This window comes from Rhipicephalus sanguineus, chromosome 9 (genome assembly GCF_013339695.2).
Source record: "Rhipicephalus sanguineus isolate Rsan-2018 chromosome 9, BIME_Rsan_1.4, whole genome shotgun sequence".
Classification (NCBI taxonomy): domain Eukaryota; kingdom Metazoa; phylum Arthropoda; class Arachnida; order Ixodida; family Ixodidae; genus Rhipicephalus; species Rhipicephalus sanguineus.
The window spans coordinates 30,926,184-30,946,969 of record NC_051184.2 but is presented as its reverse complement, the minus strand read 5'-3'; the positions used below and the strand labels follow the sequence as shown (position 1 = coordinate 30,946,969).

Here is a 20,786-nt window from a genome sequence, read left to right as displayed (position 1 = left end):
TCTGGCATTCAGCACTCCAATATTGCCACAACAAAGCTGACGCTGCTGGCAACGCAATTTTGCTGTTGCGAAGCTTTGTACTAAGCGGAAAAATTTTCACATACATGACATGAAACGTGTTGTTTTAGAGACACAGAAATAAAGCTTTCAATTTAAAAGTTATTCTGGCTTTCTCGTAGGTATTTGCTGACAAGCTGCAATGTGACGCAACTTTCGAAATTGCCAAGCAAGCCACTGCGATGCCACTGGCACGTGCCCCAGAAAACTCTGTATTTTCAACGATGTGCCATCTCGTCAGTCGTTTACTAATCCGTAGTGGTGTCACCACCACTTAGCGAAGCTGCATTATCGTAAATATCCTCAATGCTCACATGCTGACAAATTTTTGCAAGCTTTTCAATGAAAATGTCTCCGGAACGCTGCAGAAAATGTTGCCTCTTGCACATATGCACCACGAATCTCGGAGGTCTTGCTCTGATGGGCGAGCTCACCCGCTTCAAGTCAGAGGGCCATACAGAGATGACGCCACAGACCCACCAATACCGACACAAGTAGGAAGTGGCAGCAAAAACAAGGATTGCTGGAAACGGCATCTTTCATCTGCATTTTTTACTTGCCTTAACATCTAAACAAACAAACCGTTACACCCGTCAACTTCTTCTTGTCCTTCATCTCTTACGAGGACATGGTCATAAAATATGAATCCCAGAGATTTCACATTTAGTGTATGCAAAACTATTACAGTACCTATGAGGCAAACAACATACCTTGATTGACTTGAGCACTGCGGCTCTGTTGTCAGAGGATTTGAGGTCCTGGTTGTAGAACAGACGAATCGAGCTCATCTTGGTGATGTTGTCGATGGTCAGTGGAACCACCTAGAAATGTAAGAATAGAAAAGAATGTAAGGAAAACAAATAAAAAAAAATCATGTAGGTTTTAAGTTACGGGCTATGCAGGGCACTGTAGTTGAGGGACTCCATACTGACATGCTTACTTGTTTACGCTCCTTCTGGTGACCTTCTTTTAACCAATAGCAAATGTCATGGAGTTTTCACTCAGGGCAAAATGCACCTTTGTGTATTATGTATGTTGTTATATATGTGAAGTGAATAACGATGTACATTCTAGAACTTTTGAGCACCACTTATGTGAGCACCATCGTATATTCTACAACTACAAAGGAGTGTGCGATGAGGCATATAAGCCAACTAGTTTCGCATGCAGAGTAGGTTTCAACAACAAACGACTGTGCTTGCCGCTATTGTTGTACGAAGAGTGGAGTTTGTTTTGCTGGGCGCAAGCTTGCCCAGTAGAGCATTCAATATCTAACTTATGCTTTGGGTTGCCATGTACTTCGATATAACCATAATGTGGCAATTACCTTGCGTCACTTGGTGCTGTTTCAGATCACAATTGAAGTAAGCATGGTTTTCTGTATTGTGCAACCATAGGAATGTGGCTGCCATATTTGGGATTCAAATTTGTGACCTCACAGAGCGCCATAGCCCCTGAGCTGCCAGTAAAGGGCTCCGAGCTGCTACTGCCCTTCATTTACACTCATACGAAAAAGACAAAATTTGCTCGGGATTCCCTGACCGATCCACAAAAGACCTGACACAACTGTTACAACTAAAAAAAAACACAGCTCTAAAGCTGGCAGTAGTGAAATGCTTGGGCAAAGATATACACCAACCTGCACTTCCCCTTTCTCGCCCGGCTTGGGAGGAGTCAACTTTGACGTCAGTTTTGTCTGGGCACTTTCCTTGGAAACGTTGAGGAGCACGTCCACAATCACCACGGGGTCCTTGAGGCCAGACTGTCCCTGGACAGCCGCAGGCGAGTGCAGAAACATTGTAAGCAGCCCTCCCGGTATTTCAGACTTTCTTCTTTTTCATTAATGAAGTAATGTGCCAATAAGACCAAGCAATGTACCAAGACCAAGCACTTGCAAAGCGTTAAAAGTAGGGGTGTGCGAATATTCGAAATTTCGAATATTTTTCGAATAGTGTTTGCTATTCGATTCGATTCGCACTGAAATTTTACTATTCGAACTTCCCAAAGACAAATGCAGTCAACGTCCGGTTGAAAGTGACCCCTTCAGATTTTCAATATGCTTCACCTCATTACACTCTCGTACTGCGGCAAAGCTACCTTTCAAGCTCCGTTACGGTCGAACTTAGCCAAGAGACAAAGTCCAGTTAACTTTAGAAACAGCGCTAAAAGACGGGACAAAGAAAGGACACAAACCACGGCGCTGACTAACAACCAAATGTGTTTTATTCTTCCAGTCTGCCCATATATACTCCGCCATATGGGCAGACTGGAAGAATAAAACACATTTGGTTGTTAGTCAGCGCCGTGGTTTGTGTCCTTTCTTTGTCCCGTCTTTTAGCGCTGTTTCTAAAGTTAATCATGAACCAACCAGCCCAAATTCGTACCTTAATAAAGTCCAGTTGGAAGTGGTCCCTAGATTTTCAATATGCTTCACCTCATTACACCCCCGTATTGTGGCAAAGCTGCCTTTCAAGCTCCGTTACGGTCGAACTTAGGCAAGAGACAGTCAACGTCTGATTGGAAGTGGTCCCTAGATTTTCAATATGCTTCACCTCCTCACACCCCCGTACTGCGGCAAAGCTGCCTTTCAAGGTCCGTTACGATCGAACTTAGCCAAGAGACAGTCAACGTCCGTTTGGAAGTGGTCCCTAGATTTTCAATATGCTTCACCTCATTACACCCTTGTGTTGCGGCAAAGCTGCCTTTCAAGCTCCGCTACGATAGCAAATGTATTAACTCAAGAAAACGCTGGTTCCAATATGGAGATGAAAGATGTGGCAGAGTTGGGGGCTCAATTAATGCTGTTTTGGACCTGAAATTTGGGCAGGAAGTCCGAAAAATCGGACGCCGAAGCTTTTTAGCATCCAAAATTTCAGATGTTCTTATACATTGACGTCTACGAGGCAGATTTGGAACTCCGGACTTGAAGGGAGCACACCCTTGTCTGCCACATCAGTTGGGCTTCCACATAAGTTGAAAGAGGAGGAGAGGCTGAGGAAATGACATCTCTGCCTATCACGTGTAAAGTGTTGTCGGCAACACTTTGGTTGCAACAAATCATGTACATAAATACAATTCGGCCTCTACATTGCCTCACTCTTGATAAGAAAGACAACTATGCAATATGACCCCACCAGCGCCTCATCAACCTAGTGAAAAGAAACGCTTTCATGTTGCTATCTCACAAGAACATACTTAGGGATTCTCTGCAACTTTTTCTGTAATTTCACTTCGAATTATTCTAAAAATGTTTGAGAAATATTCGAAAATTATTCGAAATTATTCGATTCGATTCGCACTCAATCTTTATTATTCGAATTCGCTTCGCACCCAAAATTTTGCTATTCGCACAGCTCTAGTTAAAAGTATGTAAACGTAATCACCACTGCCTCCGTAAAGTCACAGAGTCACAGGCTTCTAACATTTTCTGACATACTGTATTTACAGAATTGTAAGCTGACTTGAATGTAGATCGACCACCCTTAAATTGCACACACACACAAAAAAAGCAAGAACAAGAAAAGCACAAGCATATTTCATAAAGAAAACTTAATTACGATGTCGCCGAAGAAAACAAACACGAATTCTGGTGTACAAAGGTGGCTTCACGGCAGTGCTCCGAAGCTATGCAGAAAGGCTAGCTTCACGACAATAAGCGAGAATCATTTTTAGAAAATTTTCCACAAATCGTTGCTGAAGATGTGGGTTATACACGAGAAAATAAGGTATATGTTACAGGCAAAGATGGAGCATAAACATAATGTCGTAACCCAGCCACAGTGTGCCTGATTTCTTGTTTGTTTCGGTTTCGACTGTAAGGTGACCTTGCAACTGGAACCAGTTTCGGTTTCGATTGTAGGTAAGTCAACCCCACAACTTCATATTTCAAATTTTGATAAAAATGCGTCGACCTACAATCGTGTAAATACGATAATTTTGATGAGCAAAACTTTAGACAACATTGCAACTGGCTCTGCGACTTTTGTACTTTTGTAGCTTGGCATTACTAAAATGCAGAAACAGTAGCATAATGCCAGGAAGCTAGAGCTCCCAGTCCTGATCAGTCACACACAGCAGACACGAAGGGATGTTAACGTTTGCTTAACTTATTAATAAGCACACTGTATTAGCAAGAAGTTCACAGTTCACTGGATCAATGGCAAATGTCCGAAAGTGGCTCAGCTGTAGAGTTCATCTAAGAGAGATGAACTTTGCATTTGGGTTACCAAGACGAATGCTCATACAGTCGAACCCACTTATAACGATCCCACATATAACGATCTATCGGTTATAACGACCACATTTGTGTGCATTTACGATTTTCCTATGCTAACCATTGAAGCTGCATCCAGATATAGCGAACATTTTTCAAAGCCTCCTACTTTTACAACGAACACTTCAGAGACGGTCGCGGTAAAAATGTGGCGCATACGAAGCAAAAAAAAGTTAAAACATGCCTTCTAAAGCGTGACAGGGGCGCGCGCTCGCGCGTGCCCCGCTCCAGTTTATTCGCGACCAAGATACCCAGATCGGCGAGCACCGCACGCAGATTTCGGACGCTGCGAGCGAGGTCGCTCACTTTCCAGGCGTTTCTTCAGTGGTAAAATGGCAGGGAGAAAAAAATTGTAGGCAGCATGAAGCCTTGCGGTCAGCTTTCGCACGGTAACCTCTCCTGACGCCGTTCTCTGCAGCTACGACCGCCTGCGATGAACCAAACAATGCCTTGGAGCGCAAGAAGGCATAAATGCAAGAATTGATAACCGCGATAACTTTCCATCGCAAAAAGGTTCACTGCGTCCCTAAACTCGTCGACGCCACAATGTGCCGCGAAAAGTCGTCCGTCTTTTCGGTAACGGCAGAGACCGGTCGATCGGTGATTACGACTTCCGCGCGATTGCGGCGATGCCTTCACGGATAAGCATCAGAAAAGAGTGACGGCGAGGTGGCGGCCGTCGATGAACGTGCCGTTATGCCTTATAACCGACAACCTTATCACAGTCATCTGTAGATATCTGCTCGGCTGCGCGTGTGGCGTAAACCGTACACTGCGGATTGACGGGGGTACTAGCGCGCCATGCTTAGCCATGCTGCCGTTCGCAAGTTCACCGCCGCCGCGTCGTGCGAGACCGCTTTAAAGTGCGCGTCGCTTTGTAGAAACGAAAGTAGCTCGCTGTTGTTGAGCGGCGCGGGCACCGAGAAACGTCGATGCACTGACAGCGAGCGTATACTGCGTGTTTGACTAGGTGACAACTTAAGTGCGCCGTGCATCGTCGTGCAGGGCCGCGAGAGCATCGCGGAGACGTAGAGTGCGCGTTGCTTGGAAAATGCTTCTTTTCGCCGCGTTGACCGAAGAGGCTAGTCGCCGCACCCGTGCACGGTCCGGAGTGAAGCAAGCACGAAGAACGTACAAACGCAGGCATGTACGGCATACAGCAAGCGGCCCGGCAGTGACTCCGCGACCCGAGTAGGTGACGCGCTGCACACAACTAGCCAGGGATGACCGGCTCCACATCGCAGTACCGCGCTTCGGTGAAACGGTGTCAGTTCATTGCAAAGGCGGTTAATTCACTCGTGAGCACGCAGCGGGTGTCAATTCATGACGCGAAAAGGCTTAGCTTGTCACCGAAGGGGTTGTTAGCACTTTAATAAAAGTGCACAAAGAAAAAAAAAACGGCTTGGCCGCTAAGCGCACGTTTTTAAGGACGAGTCTATATACAACGAACTACTGATATAACGACCACTTTTCGCAACACCTTCGAGTTCGTTATAAACGGGTTCGACTGTATAACCACAAAAAAAAAAAAAAAAAAATCAGATTATTTTTGTGGAGTTATACATTACCAAACTACACTGTCGGCTATGAGGGGCACCATAGTGGCTCGAGGTTAATTAGACCACCTGGTATTTTTTTATATGCAAACAGCATAGGGCTCACGAGTATTCATACACTCAAACCTCAATATAACAAACACGGATATAACGAAGTATTGGTTCTAACGATGTAAATGAAGGATAGTCTTATCATATATACAGTGTTACAAATATATGTTTATAACGAATTTTCGGATATAACGAACTTGTTTTCGTGTCAGATGCGACTTTGTTATAATGAGGTTTGCGTGTATTAACCACCGCCATTGAAGAGCCACAGCCGGGAAGTGAACCCCCAACCAAGCACTTATCAGCAGAACAAGTTTCAAGAGGAAAAAAACGGACACACCAGCTAGATGCTCTTTGTTATAAAAGCACGTGCAGTGAGAAGACAACGTGACCGGAAGAAAGTAAGACAACTCACTCGTGCAGTGACAACTTTTTTCTTCGAGTAGGCGACGACCACACCCCAGCCAAAATCGTCATTGCCATTGTTTATCTGAAAGAACAGGGCAAGTTTAAAAACAAAGGGAGGAGAAGGACACTCGTAATACCTGTCTCAGTGTTGGTGTTCGTAATAGTTGCTAGGCTGTCCGGTCACATCTGAACTGTTAAAGCGTTGCAAAGTAGTAGAACAAAAGGTGTTTGTTAGCGCAGCAACTGACGAACATTCCTTGTTCGTCGATTGCAGTACCAACTAGCCCATCAGTCGATTTTGGCAAACCGTCTGCTAATGCTTGCCTAGCGAGTTCAGCTCACCTTATACACTCACGCAAATGTAGTGAATCGATGAAGAGAATTTTTTAAAATTCGGAAGCCCTTCCATATTGGGAAAATGGGGGCAAGCGAAGCTTGACGGGTGCGTGCCTGACATACGACTTTTCTTTCTTTCTTTCTATCGCATTGTGCAATGCTCTCTCCTAAATGTTTCCTTCCTCCATGCTGGGAATTCGACCTTCATCCACGTGCTTAGCAGCACTACACTTCAGTTGCTACAGGCAACAACGATGGCCGTGCATTCCTATCCGGGCAACAATGAAGTGTGGCAACGTAAAATGACAAGCGACTTCGATTAAAAATCAGATTGTCGTATCAGAAACGGCTGATTCCCAACAAGACCACGATCGAGCGAGCATCAATTGCTGGAAAACGGCACATACAACTGGCGCACCTTCAAGGGCCACATTTACCGTATTTACTCGAATCTAACGCGCACCTTTTTTTCTGCAAAACGAGTAAAAAAATCGCATGCACGTTAGAATCGAGTACCGAAAAAGAAAAAAAACTCGGTTATCGTATTGCCATCGGCATTTCAAAATGGCCGCCTCCTACGTGCCTCGGCCATTTCTGTCATTCAGTTCGTACGTGTGCTGAGGAGTTTGTCATCCCATTGTGCATTTGCATCGGCGGCGCACTCCAAATACTCGACGAGTGCACAACGATGTCGCATTTAAAAGAAAAGTTACTACATGTGCAGAGACGGGCGGAAATCGGGCCGCAGCGCGGTCATTCGGAGTTGCCGAAACGTGCGTGCAAGACTGGTGCAAACAGAAGCAGAAGATTGTTTTACAGCAAAGCTTCACGAAAAAGTTTCTGTGGACAAAAGCAGGGCCGGTTTGCCGAAATCGAAGCGCATTGACATGACAGCGACAAGGAGTTGTCCGACAGCGACGAAGACTGATCCATTACGCGACTCGTATCACCGCCGTAGTGGTGACAGTTTCAGCGGCAAGGCCCGCCTTTTGACTGTTTTCTTTTTTTGAAACTTTAGTTCTTTAAAATCCAAGTACTTGTTCTTCTGAATGTGCGAAGGTGGACTCCACGGACTTCTTTTGTTCATTTCTCTCGCGAAAAATGGGAGCGCGTTAGAATCGATGTTGTACTTTTTTTTTTGGTCGCGGAAAAACCAGTGCGCGTTACAATCGAGGGCGCGATAGAATCGAGTAAATACGGTATTTCTTACACTCGCAGGTGAGTTTTTCGTGTACAATGCCACTGCCTCCACCAAAATCTGTAACTCATTGTAAGCTTTGCTTGAAAAAGATGGAGGGGGGTTCAAGGCATACTCACATGTACCATGCGCCCTGGCTGCAGGTATGGGACGCAGTACTGGGGCTTGGTGAGAAAAGCTTGCAGCTCACGCGACAGGGAGGCCAACTGTTGCCGCACCTTGTAGTAGGCAGCCACCTCTGGCTCGTTAGGGATCTTGAACGAGTCCAGCTCCGCCTGCAGCTTCTGCAGCTCTGTCAGTGCAACAGGAAAGAACAATCAATCAATCAATCAATCAATGGAACTTTATTTCCATGAACATAAAACTGAAATAGAACGATTATTTGGACCGATAGCCTAAAGTGGCTAGTGGCCAGTCCAATACAACATGCAGCAAAGAACGTACAGAGCAGCTAAGATCAGAAAGATGATCTTTTTTAACGACATTTTTTTTTTAAGTACAACAAAAGCCCACTCCAAAGGTTCGAGCACTGCAAGCAAACGAGTGCAGCGCACAGATCACGTGAGAACAACTGTGCTTACGAAGTACTATACCGACGTATGTCGTGAAAATAGTTGAAAGTTAAAACAATAACCCCATGTATCTTTCTCTTTAAAAGAGCCTCTCTCCCTGGCAAGCCTGCTGCTTCTGCTTCAGGGATGTAAAATGTGTGGCGTTCAAGTAGTCAGCAACTCTGGTATTCTGGTGAAATGCAGAGTGCCCTAAAAAATTGTGCAATAAGTAAAACGGGGAAGGTAAGAAATGTAGTTCAAATGAAGTGCTAATGTCGTTCTTGTGTAGCGATTGATGTAGCTCTAAATCCTGCACTAAATGCAGCTCCATTACTGTGAAATCTGAGGAAGTGCGTAGCACGGGCACCCATCAATTCACGTTGCGCTGTTGTTTGTCTCCGTCTATAAATGATCTCTTGCAGTAGTTCGTAACACTGGCGCTGGAGAAGCGCCGGTGGGAGGAGCAATCGTGCGCTCGGCGAGGCGTTGGCGCCCTTTGCGCAGCGCAGGCGTCAGTTGCGTGTTTCCGAAGCGTTTTTAGTGATTTTAAGTTAATTACTGCGATTACTTCTTGGTTATTTCTGTTAATTATATTATTTTAGACCATGTTCGTTTATTTTAACCCAGTTTTGAGCATTTCTAGCCTTGTTTTTAGGCCTATATTGACTACGTGATTTTGAGCGTGATCACACCACATGAGATCTAAGGATAGACGACAAGCCGGGCCTCTAAAGTGCTGCGCACTTAGAAAAGAAGCAGTAAACGTCACATGGGCCATCAGCTCCAACATCGGAGATGGCTGCGTTGTTGTCTAAGGAGGAAATGTTCTCCTCAAACAACAATGACGATAAGACTTGTGATTTCTTGAATAACGGTAAAATTCTTTCTTTTAACCATTCCGCAATGCACTCCTGGTTCTGGTTTAATTTTTTAAAATTTCGTTTGACCGGAAAGTTGCCCTACACATTAGTTTCCACTGAATCACATTTGAGTAAGTAAAACAGCAGCAATAATAGAGTATCACATTTTCGTTACACTAGAACCAGCCAGTTGAAAACCCCCACCTCTATAATGCAGCTCAAACGTTCTCTAAGGACTCATCAACTGTTCCTAACTGCCTAAGATGGGAAGCCAGGCGTCGTAAACTCACTCTGGTAGTAGACCGGTATAGATGCGTTGTTCTGGAACTGGAAGAAGGACCGCTCCAAGATGTACTCGGGATTCACCTCTTCCACTCGCATCAAGTTGAGCACCATGTTATAGGTCAGGTGGAAAGCACTGTTGATTGGGTCGGGCAAGCCCTGTCACAAGAAGAAGCACATCAGCCATCCAGGCGGCAAAACAGATGCGCGCGGCACACATTCCCACAGTAAGCATAGGTCGGCAAACTCACTCATGAGCTGACTCACTCAGACTCAGATCGAGCTGTGAGCCTGAGTCTGACTGAGTCCGGGTGAGTAATATTTTCGTGAGCTGGAGTCCGAGTGAGTCCGGTTGGGAAAAATTTTAGTGAGTTTGAGTCCGAGTTAGTCCGACAGAAGGAAATTTTCGTGAGTCTGAGTCCGAGTGAGCCCTAAGCGCAAAATATATTTCTTGAGTGAGTCTGAATGAGCTTGACACTTCTTTGCCAACCTATGCAGGTAAGCAAAAGAGAATGTCACTGACTTTACGAACTTAGTGGTAGTATTAACGAGGGCTGGCACATCACACTGCTGCATCAGCCAAACGAAGAAAATTATCAAGAAATCAGATGTGACAGCAGTTTCCTTTGACATGACTGCCTAGACAGATAAGGCAAAAACACCCACTAGCTGGTACCAGACATCTCATAATTATACTATATGTTTTTGCATGAGTCAATATACCACCATGACAATAGGAAAAAAAGTTGCGTTGGCATTCAACAATGAACACAGGCAGATTCCAGAGTCTGTGCAGATTGAATGAAGTGACCCTCTAGGTTAGGTTAGGTTAGGTTATGTTTAGAGCTGTGCGAATAGCAAAATTTTGGGTGCGAAGCGAATTCAATTGTTGAAGTGTGAGTGCAAATCGAATCGAATATTTTTCGAATATTTCTTGAATATTTCTAGAATACTTTTCGAATACTTCGTAGTCAAATTGCAGAAAAAAAAGTTAGAGAGGATTCCTAAGCACATTCTTATGAGATAGCAACATGAAAGTGTTTCTTTTCGCTAGGTTGATGAAGCACTGGCGGGGTGGTGTTTCATAGTTGTCTTATCAAGAATGAGGCAATGTAGAGGCCGAATTGTATTTATGTACATGATTTGGTGCAACCAATGTGTTGCCGACAACACTTTACATGTGATAGGCAAAGATGCTATTTCCTCAGCCTCTCCTCCTCTTTCAACTTCTGTGGAAGCCCAACTGATGTGGCGGACAAGGGTCTGCTCCCTTCAAGTCCGGAGTTCCAAATCTGCCTCGTAGACGCCGATATAGTATTGCCGCGAGTCTTATATTTCATGAGTGTAAGCTTCACCCACAAAGACTGTGGGCAACACGCTGCGCAGGCCTCGCCGTGATGTGTAGGAAGCTTCGCGATTGTTTGCCGCGAGTCTTATATTTCATGAGTGTAAGCTTCACCCACAAAGACTGTGGGCAACGCGCTGCGCAGGCCTCGCCGTGATGTGTAGGAAGCTTCGCGATTGTTTTGGAACAATCTGTTAAGATTGCGCGCCGCACGAGAATGTTCCAGCTTTGTCGAGAGATAACGCCGCCACCAGCGATATCGCTGGAAAGTTCGATAGCGCCTGTATAAAAGCCGACGCGCTTGACTGCTTGTCAGTTGATCGACGGCCGACGCCCTGTTCGCCGCTATCATTGTACAGCGTGTATTGCTGTAGTTCTAGTTCTCATTTTCCCGGCCACAAGTTCGGCCAAATAAACAGTTTCATTCTGCAAACGCCGACTGCTGTCTTCGTCGACATCACGACCACGTGACATCTGGTGGAGGTGCTGCTTCATGATCCGGACACCACCGTGGCGCGCTGACCCAAGCCCAAGCCGCGAAGAAGACGACTCTAAGGACAACCCGAATCCTCGAACCAGCCGCCGGCAGAAGGGACTACAACCAGAGTACGGGCTCCTTCCCGAAAACGCCAGGCAACCGAAGACCGTCACATCGACCGCCGAGACAATGACTGACGCAGTGCCCCCTACGGCGATCGTGATGCAGCCACCCAGGGAGCCGCCGACGTTCCGTGGTTCGCCATGTGAAGACCCCGAGACTTGGCTCGAGACCTTTGAAAGGGTCTCAACATTTAATAACTGGAACTGCGAGGACAAGCTGCGCCACGTATACTTCTACCTAGAAGACGCCGCGAGGACGTGGTTCGAGAACCGAGAATCCGCCCTACAAACATGGAATCTCTTTCGGACGACGTTCCTAAGCACGTTCACGAGCGTGGTCCGCAAGGAACGGGCCGCGGCTATGCTGGAGACCCGTGTGCAGCTGCCCAATGAAAATGTTGCCATCTACACGGAAGAGATGAATCGCCTGTTTCGACACGCCGACGCAAGTATGCCCGAAGAGAAGAAAGTGAGGTTCCTCATGCGGGGTGTCAAACAGGAACTCTTCGCTGGATTGATAAGGAACCCGCCGAAGACGGTCGCTGAATTTGCATCGGAGGCTTCCACGATCGAGAAAACGCTTGAGATGCGAACGCGGCAATACAACCGCAGCTTCTCGGCTACAAGCTACGCCGACGTTCAAGCCCTAGGACCCGCCGACCTGCGTGAGACGATTCGAGCAATCGTGCAAGAGGAGTTGCGAAAAATTCTACCTCCGTCGCAACCTCAAGTAGAGTCCATCGCCGACGTCGTGCGCCAGGAGATCCAGCATTCACTCGGCGCGCCTCAGCTAGCAGAGCCGCAGCCGCAAGCTGTTAGCTATGCTGCTGCAGCCCGCCGTCATGCTCCTCCTCCACGCCCCCGCCAAGACGCCACACCGCTGCAGTACCGTCGCCAGACGCCGCCGCCGCCACCGACGCCCTACCGACCACCTGTCGGCCAGCGCAACACCCCGAGGAAGACCGATGTCTGGCGTGCCCCCGACAACCGCCCGCTCTGCTACCACTGCGGAGAGGCCGGCCACCCGTACCGCCGCTGCCAGTACCGACAGATGGGACTATGCGGATTCGCTATCAACGCGCCGCGCCCGCAGCCAGGCGAACGGCCGCGCGACATCAACGACTACCTCACCGGAACACAGTGGCAAGAAAGACGACCTTCCCGCTCGCCGTCGCCCGGCCACTACATGTCACCGCACCGCCGGCCGTACACTGGCCCAAACCGGGGCCGGTCGCCTAGCTCGTATCCGGAAAACTAAGGGCAGCAACCGATGGAGGTGCGGTTGCTGAACGACGAAATGCTGAAGATCCTCCGCCGTCGACGACGACGCCGCGACGAAGTTCCGAGCCCCCGCCGCACGCCGAACGACGTCCTGAAGATGAAACTTTGCGACCGGAAGCAGACCTGACGACGCAACGCGGAAGCAGCGGTGCAAACCGACGCAGCCGTGACCCGACGCCGCGACGTAACCGCAACGCAAGACGGCGGACTAGCGACCTCGACGTTCTGATCGACGGCCACAACGTCACCGCTCTCGTCGATACTGGAGCTGACTATTCCGTCATCAGTGGGCCGTTCGCAGCACAGTTGAAGAAAGTTACGACTGCTTGGGAAGGCCCCGAGATCCGGACCGCTGGAGGCCATCTGATAACGCCGATTGGTGTCTGCACGGCACGAGTCACCATCAATAACCGGACTTATCCTCCGAGCTTTGTAATTCTAAAAAACTGCTCCAGGGATGTGATACTGGGAATGGACTTCCTAAGTGACCACGGCGCCGTCATCGACCTGAGGTCTGAGTCGATAACACTGAGCTCAGACAAAGCGCTCCCGCCCCACGCGATGCCAGGCAACCATGCATTGAATGTGATAGAAGAGCAGGTGACCATTCCGCCGCGCTCCAGCGTCATTATTTCCGTCGGCACCGAAAAACCTGCGAACCTTGAAGGCGTCATCAAGGGCGATCAGCACCTACTCCTGAACCGTCAAATTTGCGTCGCACGAGGTATAGCCGAGCTGCGTGACGGTAAAGCAAAAGTAGTGCTGACAAACTTCAGCCACGAATATAGGCACCTCAACTTCGGTACGACGGTTGCCTACATCGACGAATGTGTAGCCGCCAGCGATGCTTTCGCCCTCTTCGATGCTGCCGAACCTGCTTCGACGAATAGAGGTCCCGAACCGGATTTTGACGTCAACCCAAGCCATCCGAAGGCCAAACAAGACCAGCTCAAAACCCTGCTCTTGCAATACAAGGACTGTTTCTCGTCGTCATCGCGGGTCCGACAAACGCCCCTTGCAAAGCACCGCATTATAACAGAAGAAAATTCTCGACCACTCCGTCAGAGCCCATACAGAGTTTTTACTGGAGAGCGCGACGCGATAAAAAAACAAGTCGACGAGATGCTATGCGACAACATCATCCAGCCGTCCAAGAGTCCGTGGGCGTCACCCGTGGTGTTAGTGAAGAAGAAGGACGGGACACTGCGCTTCTGCGTTGATTACCGCCGCCTGAACAAAATCACGAAGGACGTGTACCCCCTCCCACGAATAGACGACACCCTGGATCGACTTCACAACGCGACGCACTTTTCGTCGATGGACCTCAAGACCGGCTACTGGCAAATCGAAGTCGACGAGAGAGACCGAGAAAAGACTGCCTTTATAACACCCGACGGCCTCTTTGAGTTCAAGGTCATGCCTTTCGGTCTTTGCTCGGCACCTGCGACGTTCCAGCGTGTCATGGACACCGTACTGGCCGGATTGAAGTGGCAGACGTGCCTTGTGTATTTGGACGACGTCGTCGTGTTTTCCTCGACCTTCAACGAGCATCTCCGGCGGCTTGAGGCAGTACTTCAAGCAATCAAGACCTCTGGACTGACCCTGAAGCCAGAAAAGTGCCGATTCGCATACGACGAGCTCCTCTTTCTGGGTCATGTGATCAGCAAGTCTGGAGTGCGCCCAGACCCGCGGAAAACAGCCGCCATCGCCGACTTTGCGCCACCCACCGACAAGAAGGCCGTGCGCCGATTTCTCGGCTTATGTGCCTATTACCGACGCTTCGTCAAAAACTTTTCACGGATCGCCGAACCACTGACGCTTCTCACAAAGAATAACGTGGAATTCAGGTGGGAAACGGCGCAAGTGCAAGCCTTTCAAGAACTTAAACGACGCCTGCAGACGCCACCCATACTTGCGCATTTCGACGATTGCGCCGATACGGAAATACACACCGACGCAAGCAGCGTAGGACTCGGTGCCGTCCTTGTGCAAAAGACTGACGGGCTTGAAAGGGTTATCAGTTATGCTAGCCGGTCACTATCCAAGGCAGAAGCAAACTATTCCACAACAGAAAAGGAATGCCTTGCCATTCTCTGGGCTACGTCAAAGTTTCGCCCCTACCTCTATGGCAGGCCCTTCAAAGTTGTCAGTGACCATCACGCCTTATGTTGGCTAGCTAACTTGAAGGACCCTTCAGGTCGTCTCGCACGATGGAGTCTGAGGCTTCAAGAATTCGATATTACCGTCGTGTACAAGTCTGGACGAAAACACTCCGACGCCGACTGCCTGTCTCGTGCCCCCGTCGACGCGCCGCCGCAAGACGACGACGATGACTGCTTCCTCGGAACCATAAGTGCCGACGACTTCGCCGAAAGGCAACGGGCTGACGCGGAACTGGGGGGCCTTATTGAGTACCTCGAGTGCAAGACCGCCGTGGTTCCGAAGGTATTCAAGCGAGGACTGCCGTCGTTTTTCTTACGGAACGGCGTTCTCCTGAAGAAGAACTTCTCGCCACTTCGAACCGACTACCTTCTCGTCGTGCCCTCATCATTGCGACCAGAAGTCCTCCAGGCCCTACACGACGACCCAACGGCTGGACACCTCGGTGTTTCCCGAACGCTCGCCAGAGTACAGGAAAAATACTACTGGCCACGCCTTGCTGCCGACGTCGCCCACTACGTTAAGACTTGCCGAGATTGCCAGCGACGGAAGACACCGCCGACTAGGCCAGCGGGACTTCTGCAGCCAATCAATCCACCTCACCGGCCGTTCCAGCAAATCGGGATGGACCTACTGGGGCCGTTCCCGACGTCGACTTCCGGCAACAAGTGGATCGTCGTAGCGACTGACTACCTCACCCGCTACGCCGAGACAAAGGCCTTGACCAAAGGGAGTGCCGCCGAGGTAGCCAAGTTCTTCGTGGAGAACATTGTCTTGCGTCATGGCGCCCCAGAGGTCCTCATCACAGACAGAGGTACCGCCTTTATTGCGGACCTAACTCAGGCGATCTTGAAGTACAGCGAGACGAGCCACCGCCGCACCACCGCCTACCACCCGCAGACCAATGGCCTCACCGAGCGTCTAAATAAGGCCATCGCTGACATGCTCGCCATGTACGTCGACGTTGAGCACAAGACGTGGGACGCCGTCCTTCCGTATGTGACCTTCGCTTACAACACGGCCGTCCAAGAAACGACGCAGATGACGCCGTACAAGTTGGTCTACGGAAGGAGCCCGGCGACGACGCTCGACGCCATGTTACCCAACGTCACCGACGAAGAAAATGTCGACGTCGCCGCTTACTTACAACGTGCCGAAGATGCTCGACAGCTGGCCCGCCTGCGCATCAAGACTCAGCAGCACACCGACAGCCGTCGCTACAATCTTCGACGACGCTTCGTCGAGTACCAGCCCGGCGACCGTGTCTGGGTCTGGACGCCAATACGACGACGCGGACTGAGCGAGAAGCTTCTTCGACGATACTTCGGACCGTACAGGGTACTTCGACGTCTCGGCGTACTCGACTACGAGGTTGTCCCCGACGGCACCACGAACTCCCAGAGGCGCCGAGCTCGACCCGAGGTCGTGCATGTGGTGCGCCTTAAACCGTACTATGCTCGTTAGCGCACCTGAGGACTCTAATGTTTGCTTTATTTATTATATTTCTTTAGTATTGCATGTATTCATGTTCTGTTTTTAAGCATCGGGACGATGCTTTTTCAGAGGGGGGCATTGCCGCGAGTCTTATATTTCATGAGTGTAAGCTTCACCCACAAAGACTGTGGGCAACTCGCTGCGCAGGCCTCGCCGTGATGTGTAGGAAGCTTCGCGATTGTTTTGGAACAATCTGTTAAGATTGCGCGCCGCACGAGAATGTTCCAGCTTTGTCGAGAGATAACGCCGCCACCAGCGATATCGCTGGAAAGTTCGATAGTGCCTGTATAAAAGCCGACGCGCTTGACTGCTTGTCAGTTGATCGACGGCCGACGCCCTGTTCGCCGCTATCATTGTACAGCGTGTATTGCTGTAGTTCTAGTTCTCATTTTCCCGGCCACAAGTTCGGCCAAATAAACAGTTTCATTCTGCAAACGCCGACTGCTGTCTTCGTTGACGTCACGACCACGTGACAATATAAGAACATCTGAAATGTTGGATGCTACAAAGCTTCGGCTTCCGATTTTTCGGACTTCCTGCCCAAATATCAGGTCCTAAACGGCATTAATTGAGCCCCCACTTCTGCCACATCTTATCTCCATGTTGGAACCAGCGTTTTCTTGAGTTAATATATTGGCCACCGTAGCAGAGCTTGAAAGGCAGCTTTGCCGCAATACTGGGGTGTGATGAGGTGAAGCATATTGAAAATCTAGGGACCACTTCCAATCGGACGTTGACCGTGTCTTGACAAAGTTCGACCGTAACGGTGCTTGAAAGGCAGCTTTGCCGCACTACCGGGTTGTGATGAGGTGAAGCATATTGAAAATCTAGGGACCGCTTCCAATCGGACGTTGACTGCGTCTTGGCAAAGTTCGACCGTAACGGAGCTTGAAAGGCAGCTTTGCCGCAATACCGGGTTGTGATGAGGTGAAGCATATTGAAAATCTAGGGACCGCTTCCAATCGGACGTTGACTGCGTCTTGGCAAAGTTCGACCGTAACGGAGCTTGAAAGGCAGCTTTGCCGCAATACCGGGTTGTGATGAGGTGAAGCATATTGAAAATCTAGGGACCGCTTCCAATCGGACGTTGACTGCGTCTTGGCAAAGTTCGACCGTAACAGAGCTTGAAAGGCAGCTTTGCCGCAATACCGGGTCGTGATGAGGTGAAGCATATTGAAAATCTAGGGACCGCTTCCAATCGGACGTTGACTGCGTCTTGGCAAAGTTCGACCGTAACGGAGCTTGAAAGGCAGCTTTGCCGCAATACCGGGTTGTGATGAGGTGAAGCATATTGAAAATCTAGGGACCGCTTCCAATCGGACGTTGACTGCGTCTTGGAAAAGTTTGACCGTAACGGAGCTTGAAAGGCAGCTTTGCCGCAATACGAGAATGTAATGAGGTGAAGTATATTGAAAATCTGAAGGGGTCATTTTTAATCGGACGTTGACTGTATTTGTTTTTGGGAAGTTCGAATAGTAAAATTCCAGTGCGAATCGAATCGAATAGCAAACACTATTCGAAAAATATTCGAAATTTCGAATATTCGCACACCCCTAGTTATGTTATATTAGGTTAGGAGACATAATAAAGAGAGAGAGAGAGAGAGAAAGTAATAAACAAATGAGACACAATGGCATCTAACCTTGACAATGTCTTTGCCAGCCGCCGGACTCATTTTCTCATCGACCATGAGGATGACAATACCACGGTCATCCAGACCACGCCGCCCGGCACGACCGCTCATCTGGATGTACTCTCCAGAGGTGACCTAAAGAAAGGAATACAAAAGTTAAACGTCTGACAAAAGTTTTTTTTTTTTTAATTAATCCAACTTTTAAAATGGGATGAGAGGGCATCCCTTCTCGATACAAAGCACAGATGCTGCCATCTCAGCAATGCTCGTTGTGTTCACTATGTCTGTAGGACATGAGCCGATACCGCGAGAGCTGTCAACACAGAGCAAAGCACACTATCACTCTGTTCGCCAAGTGAACTGTACTGCGTAATACATGTCAGAAAAAAGCATAAATACTTGAATTGTCACAATGCACAACGAACCAGAAGTCGTTAGGTATGATTGTTTAACGATTAGCTGACCTCACAGTGAGCATTCCTGCTCCACCGCTGCTGCAAAGGATGCTGGTGGGTGGGACACTTGGTGGAGTGAATGACAAATATGGTTTTGAAAGGAGATTGCCTACCATACATTTGTTTTTAAATCTATAATCTGTGCCCAGTGTAAGGTCTGCAAGGGCAAGTTTCACAGGTAACACTGTTCATGTTGGCCTCGATCCTGAATTCGTAATGCCCAGCCTTAGCTTTTGTAAAGGTTGCATTGCAAAAGTGCTCATTTCAAGACATTTTCAGTAAGCCTCTATGGCCGATATCGATGAAGCAGCCTATCGATCATTCAAATTATACACGCCAACACATCCATCATTCCAACAAGCAAGGTCCCGCAATGTCTGCAATCTGACCGGTCATGAATTTCGACAGTGTTTTCATATTCACGAGTTTCACGTATCCTAAGACAAAGAAATTGTCCTTCAAAGCATTCCACAGTTGCAGCATCGAATTAAACCTCAAAGAATGCACCAGCAAAACTGAGTGTGGCATTTGCCTCAAGTGCAGTACCCTGCAAATATGCAGAGGGCGAAGGTAGCAAGGGTTACTCCCATGAAGGCAACAGCAGGAAAAATCCGCGCATACGTTCACCTCAGTGGCATGACTGCTGAAAGGAACACTTTTTTGTACACTGACCTGGAATTTTCAGAGAATAAACACTGCAATGTTGCGTGCAGTGGCACAAAACTACAGTTTCGTAATGTCTGTAAGACATGGCGACGTGCAAAATTAACACCACTGATGGTTTGCCTTGTGTAGCAGCAACAACAACTCTTGCCATGTGTTTGCTTCACAAAGCCACTCACCCATCTGAAGTCTTTGCCGTCAAACTTTCTCGCATTTGTGAAGAGCACCGTACGGGCAGGCATGTTGAGTCCCATAGCAAATGTCTCTGTCGCAAACAGTGCCTGCAGTACAGTAATGCTTGTCAGGTGAATTACAATAAAGCACAATGTGACAAAATTTGACACAGTTTCTAACATACTACGAGTCACTTGCAGACGACTCAAAGGGGTCATGAACCACACCTTAGGTTTGGGGAGAAAACACATCCTGTGGAAAGCAGATAGTACTGCTAAGAACAGCCCAGCGAAATCTTGCAGTCATGCGCAGCAAGGAGAGTTTAGAAGCGGAGTGCGAAGTTGCCATTTTTTCAGGTACCCTCTTTGCATAAAAAGGCCTGTGCTCACCCTCTTCAGAGCTGCCGGCACCTGCTGTTACCCTCTTTGCAAAAAAGGCCTGTGCTCACCCTCTTCAGAGCTGCCGGCACCTGCTGTTTGACGTCGAAGAACAGACAGCATGCTATTGGCCAATACCCAACACAAATCAAAAGCAGCATTTGGATCACGTGCACTTTTTACCCCAGGGTGCCACTATGTGACAGCACTGCACTCCATAGTCAGCTAGCATAACACAGTAGCCACACTCGCACACAGGAGTCACAGCAGGAGAGAGCAATCACGTTTTATGATGCACACTCAAGGTCACAACGCATGCTGACATAACTTCTTTCGCCCTTGCCATTCCTCCCTTTGTAGCTTCCAGCGCGCTCGTCGGAATGAGAGACGAGAGAAAGCACTTAAAGCATGCGACAAATCCCTTTAACTTTGCTTGTTCTTGACAGATTCCAGAAATTCTTGTGGCAGCCGATTCGTGAGGCAATAAACTCCGATACTGAGGTCATTCGATGATTACTTGGAGAAGTGGCTTACGACCCCTTCAACAGTAACGCTACAGTATACGCAACAGGACTAGCGCAGCAGTACCTTGACAAGCCCCTCTGCAAAGAGAATCTCGATGGTCTCCTTCAAGATGGGCAGCAGGCCTGAATGATGCACAGCAATGCCTCGCTTCAGGAGCGGGAGCACCTGCTCAACCTACAAGGGGAGACAAGGAACCGCCATGGTCGACAAGGGTGCTGCACATTTCCCACATGACAGAGGTGGGGTATGAATGAGGTCTAATTACACACACAAGAGAGCCACGAGCTTCTGCCGTGCTGCCCAGAGGAGCCAGCTTTACTTAAAGCCTCCTTCCTCTTTTGGAAGGAAATCGAAGTTCTATTGTTACTGCCGTAACTGACATCGAAAAGATCTGTTTTGGCAAAAAGCATAGTCACCAAAGACCAAAGGACAAGCATTGCGAGCAAGTTGTGTGCCTTCTCCATTAAACCTTCTCCCTCACTCATGAATTGCCGTTACCTTTATAAT

At 48.5% G+C, this 20,786-nt stretch overlaps 1 protein-coding gene across 1 annotated transcript in view; it reads right to left on the bottom strand.

Annotated features, from left to right (window-relative positions):
- The window catches only part of LOC119404903 (exosome RNA helicase MTR4), a 40,821-nt gene that overhangs the window by 11,765 nt on the left and 8,270 nt on the right, over window positions 1-20,786 (bottom strand). Inside the window, exons 12-19 of the mRNA XM_037671593.1 lie at window positions 20,343-20,453; window positions 19,383-19,484; window positions 18,095-18,220; window positions 9,581-9,731; window positions 7,999-8,171; window positions 6,353-6,427; window positions 1,697-1,825; window positions 768-878 (exon numbers count right to left, since the gene is read on the bottom strand). Of these exons, the coding sequence (XP_037527521.1) occupies window positions 768-878; window positions 1,697-1,825; window positions 6,353-6,427; window positions 7,999-8,171; window positions 9,581-9,731; window positions 18,095-18,220; window positions 19,383-19,484; window positions 20,343-20,453 (978 nt within the window). The remainder of the gene's footprint in view (window positions 1-767; window positions 879-1,696; window positions 1,826-6,352; window positions 6,428-7,998; window positions 8,172-9,580; window positions 9,732-18,094; window positions 18,221-19,382; window positions 19,485-20,342; window positions 20,454-20,786) is intronic.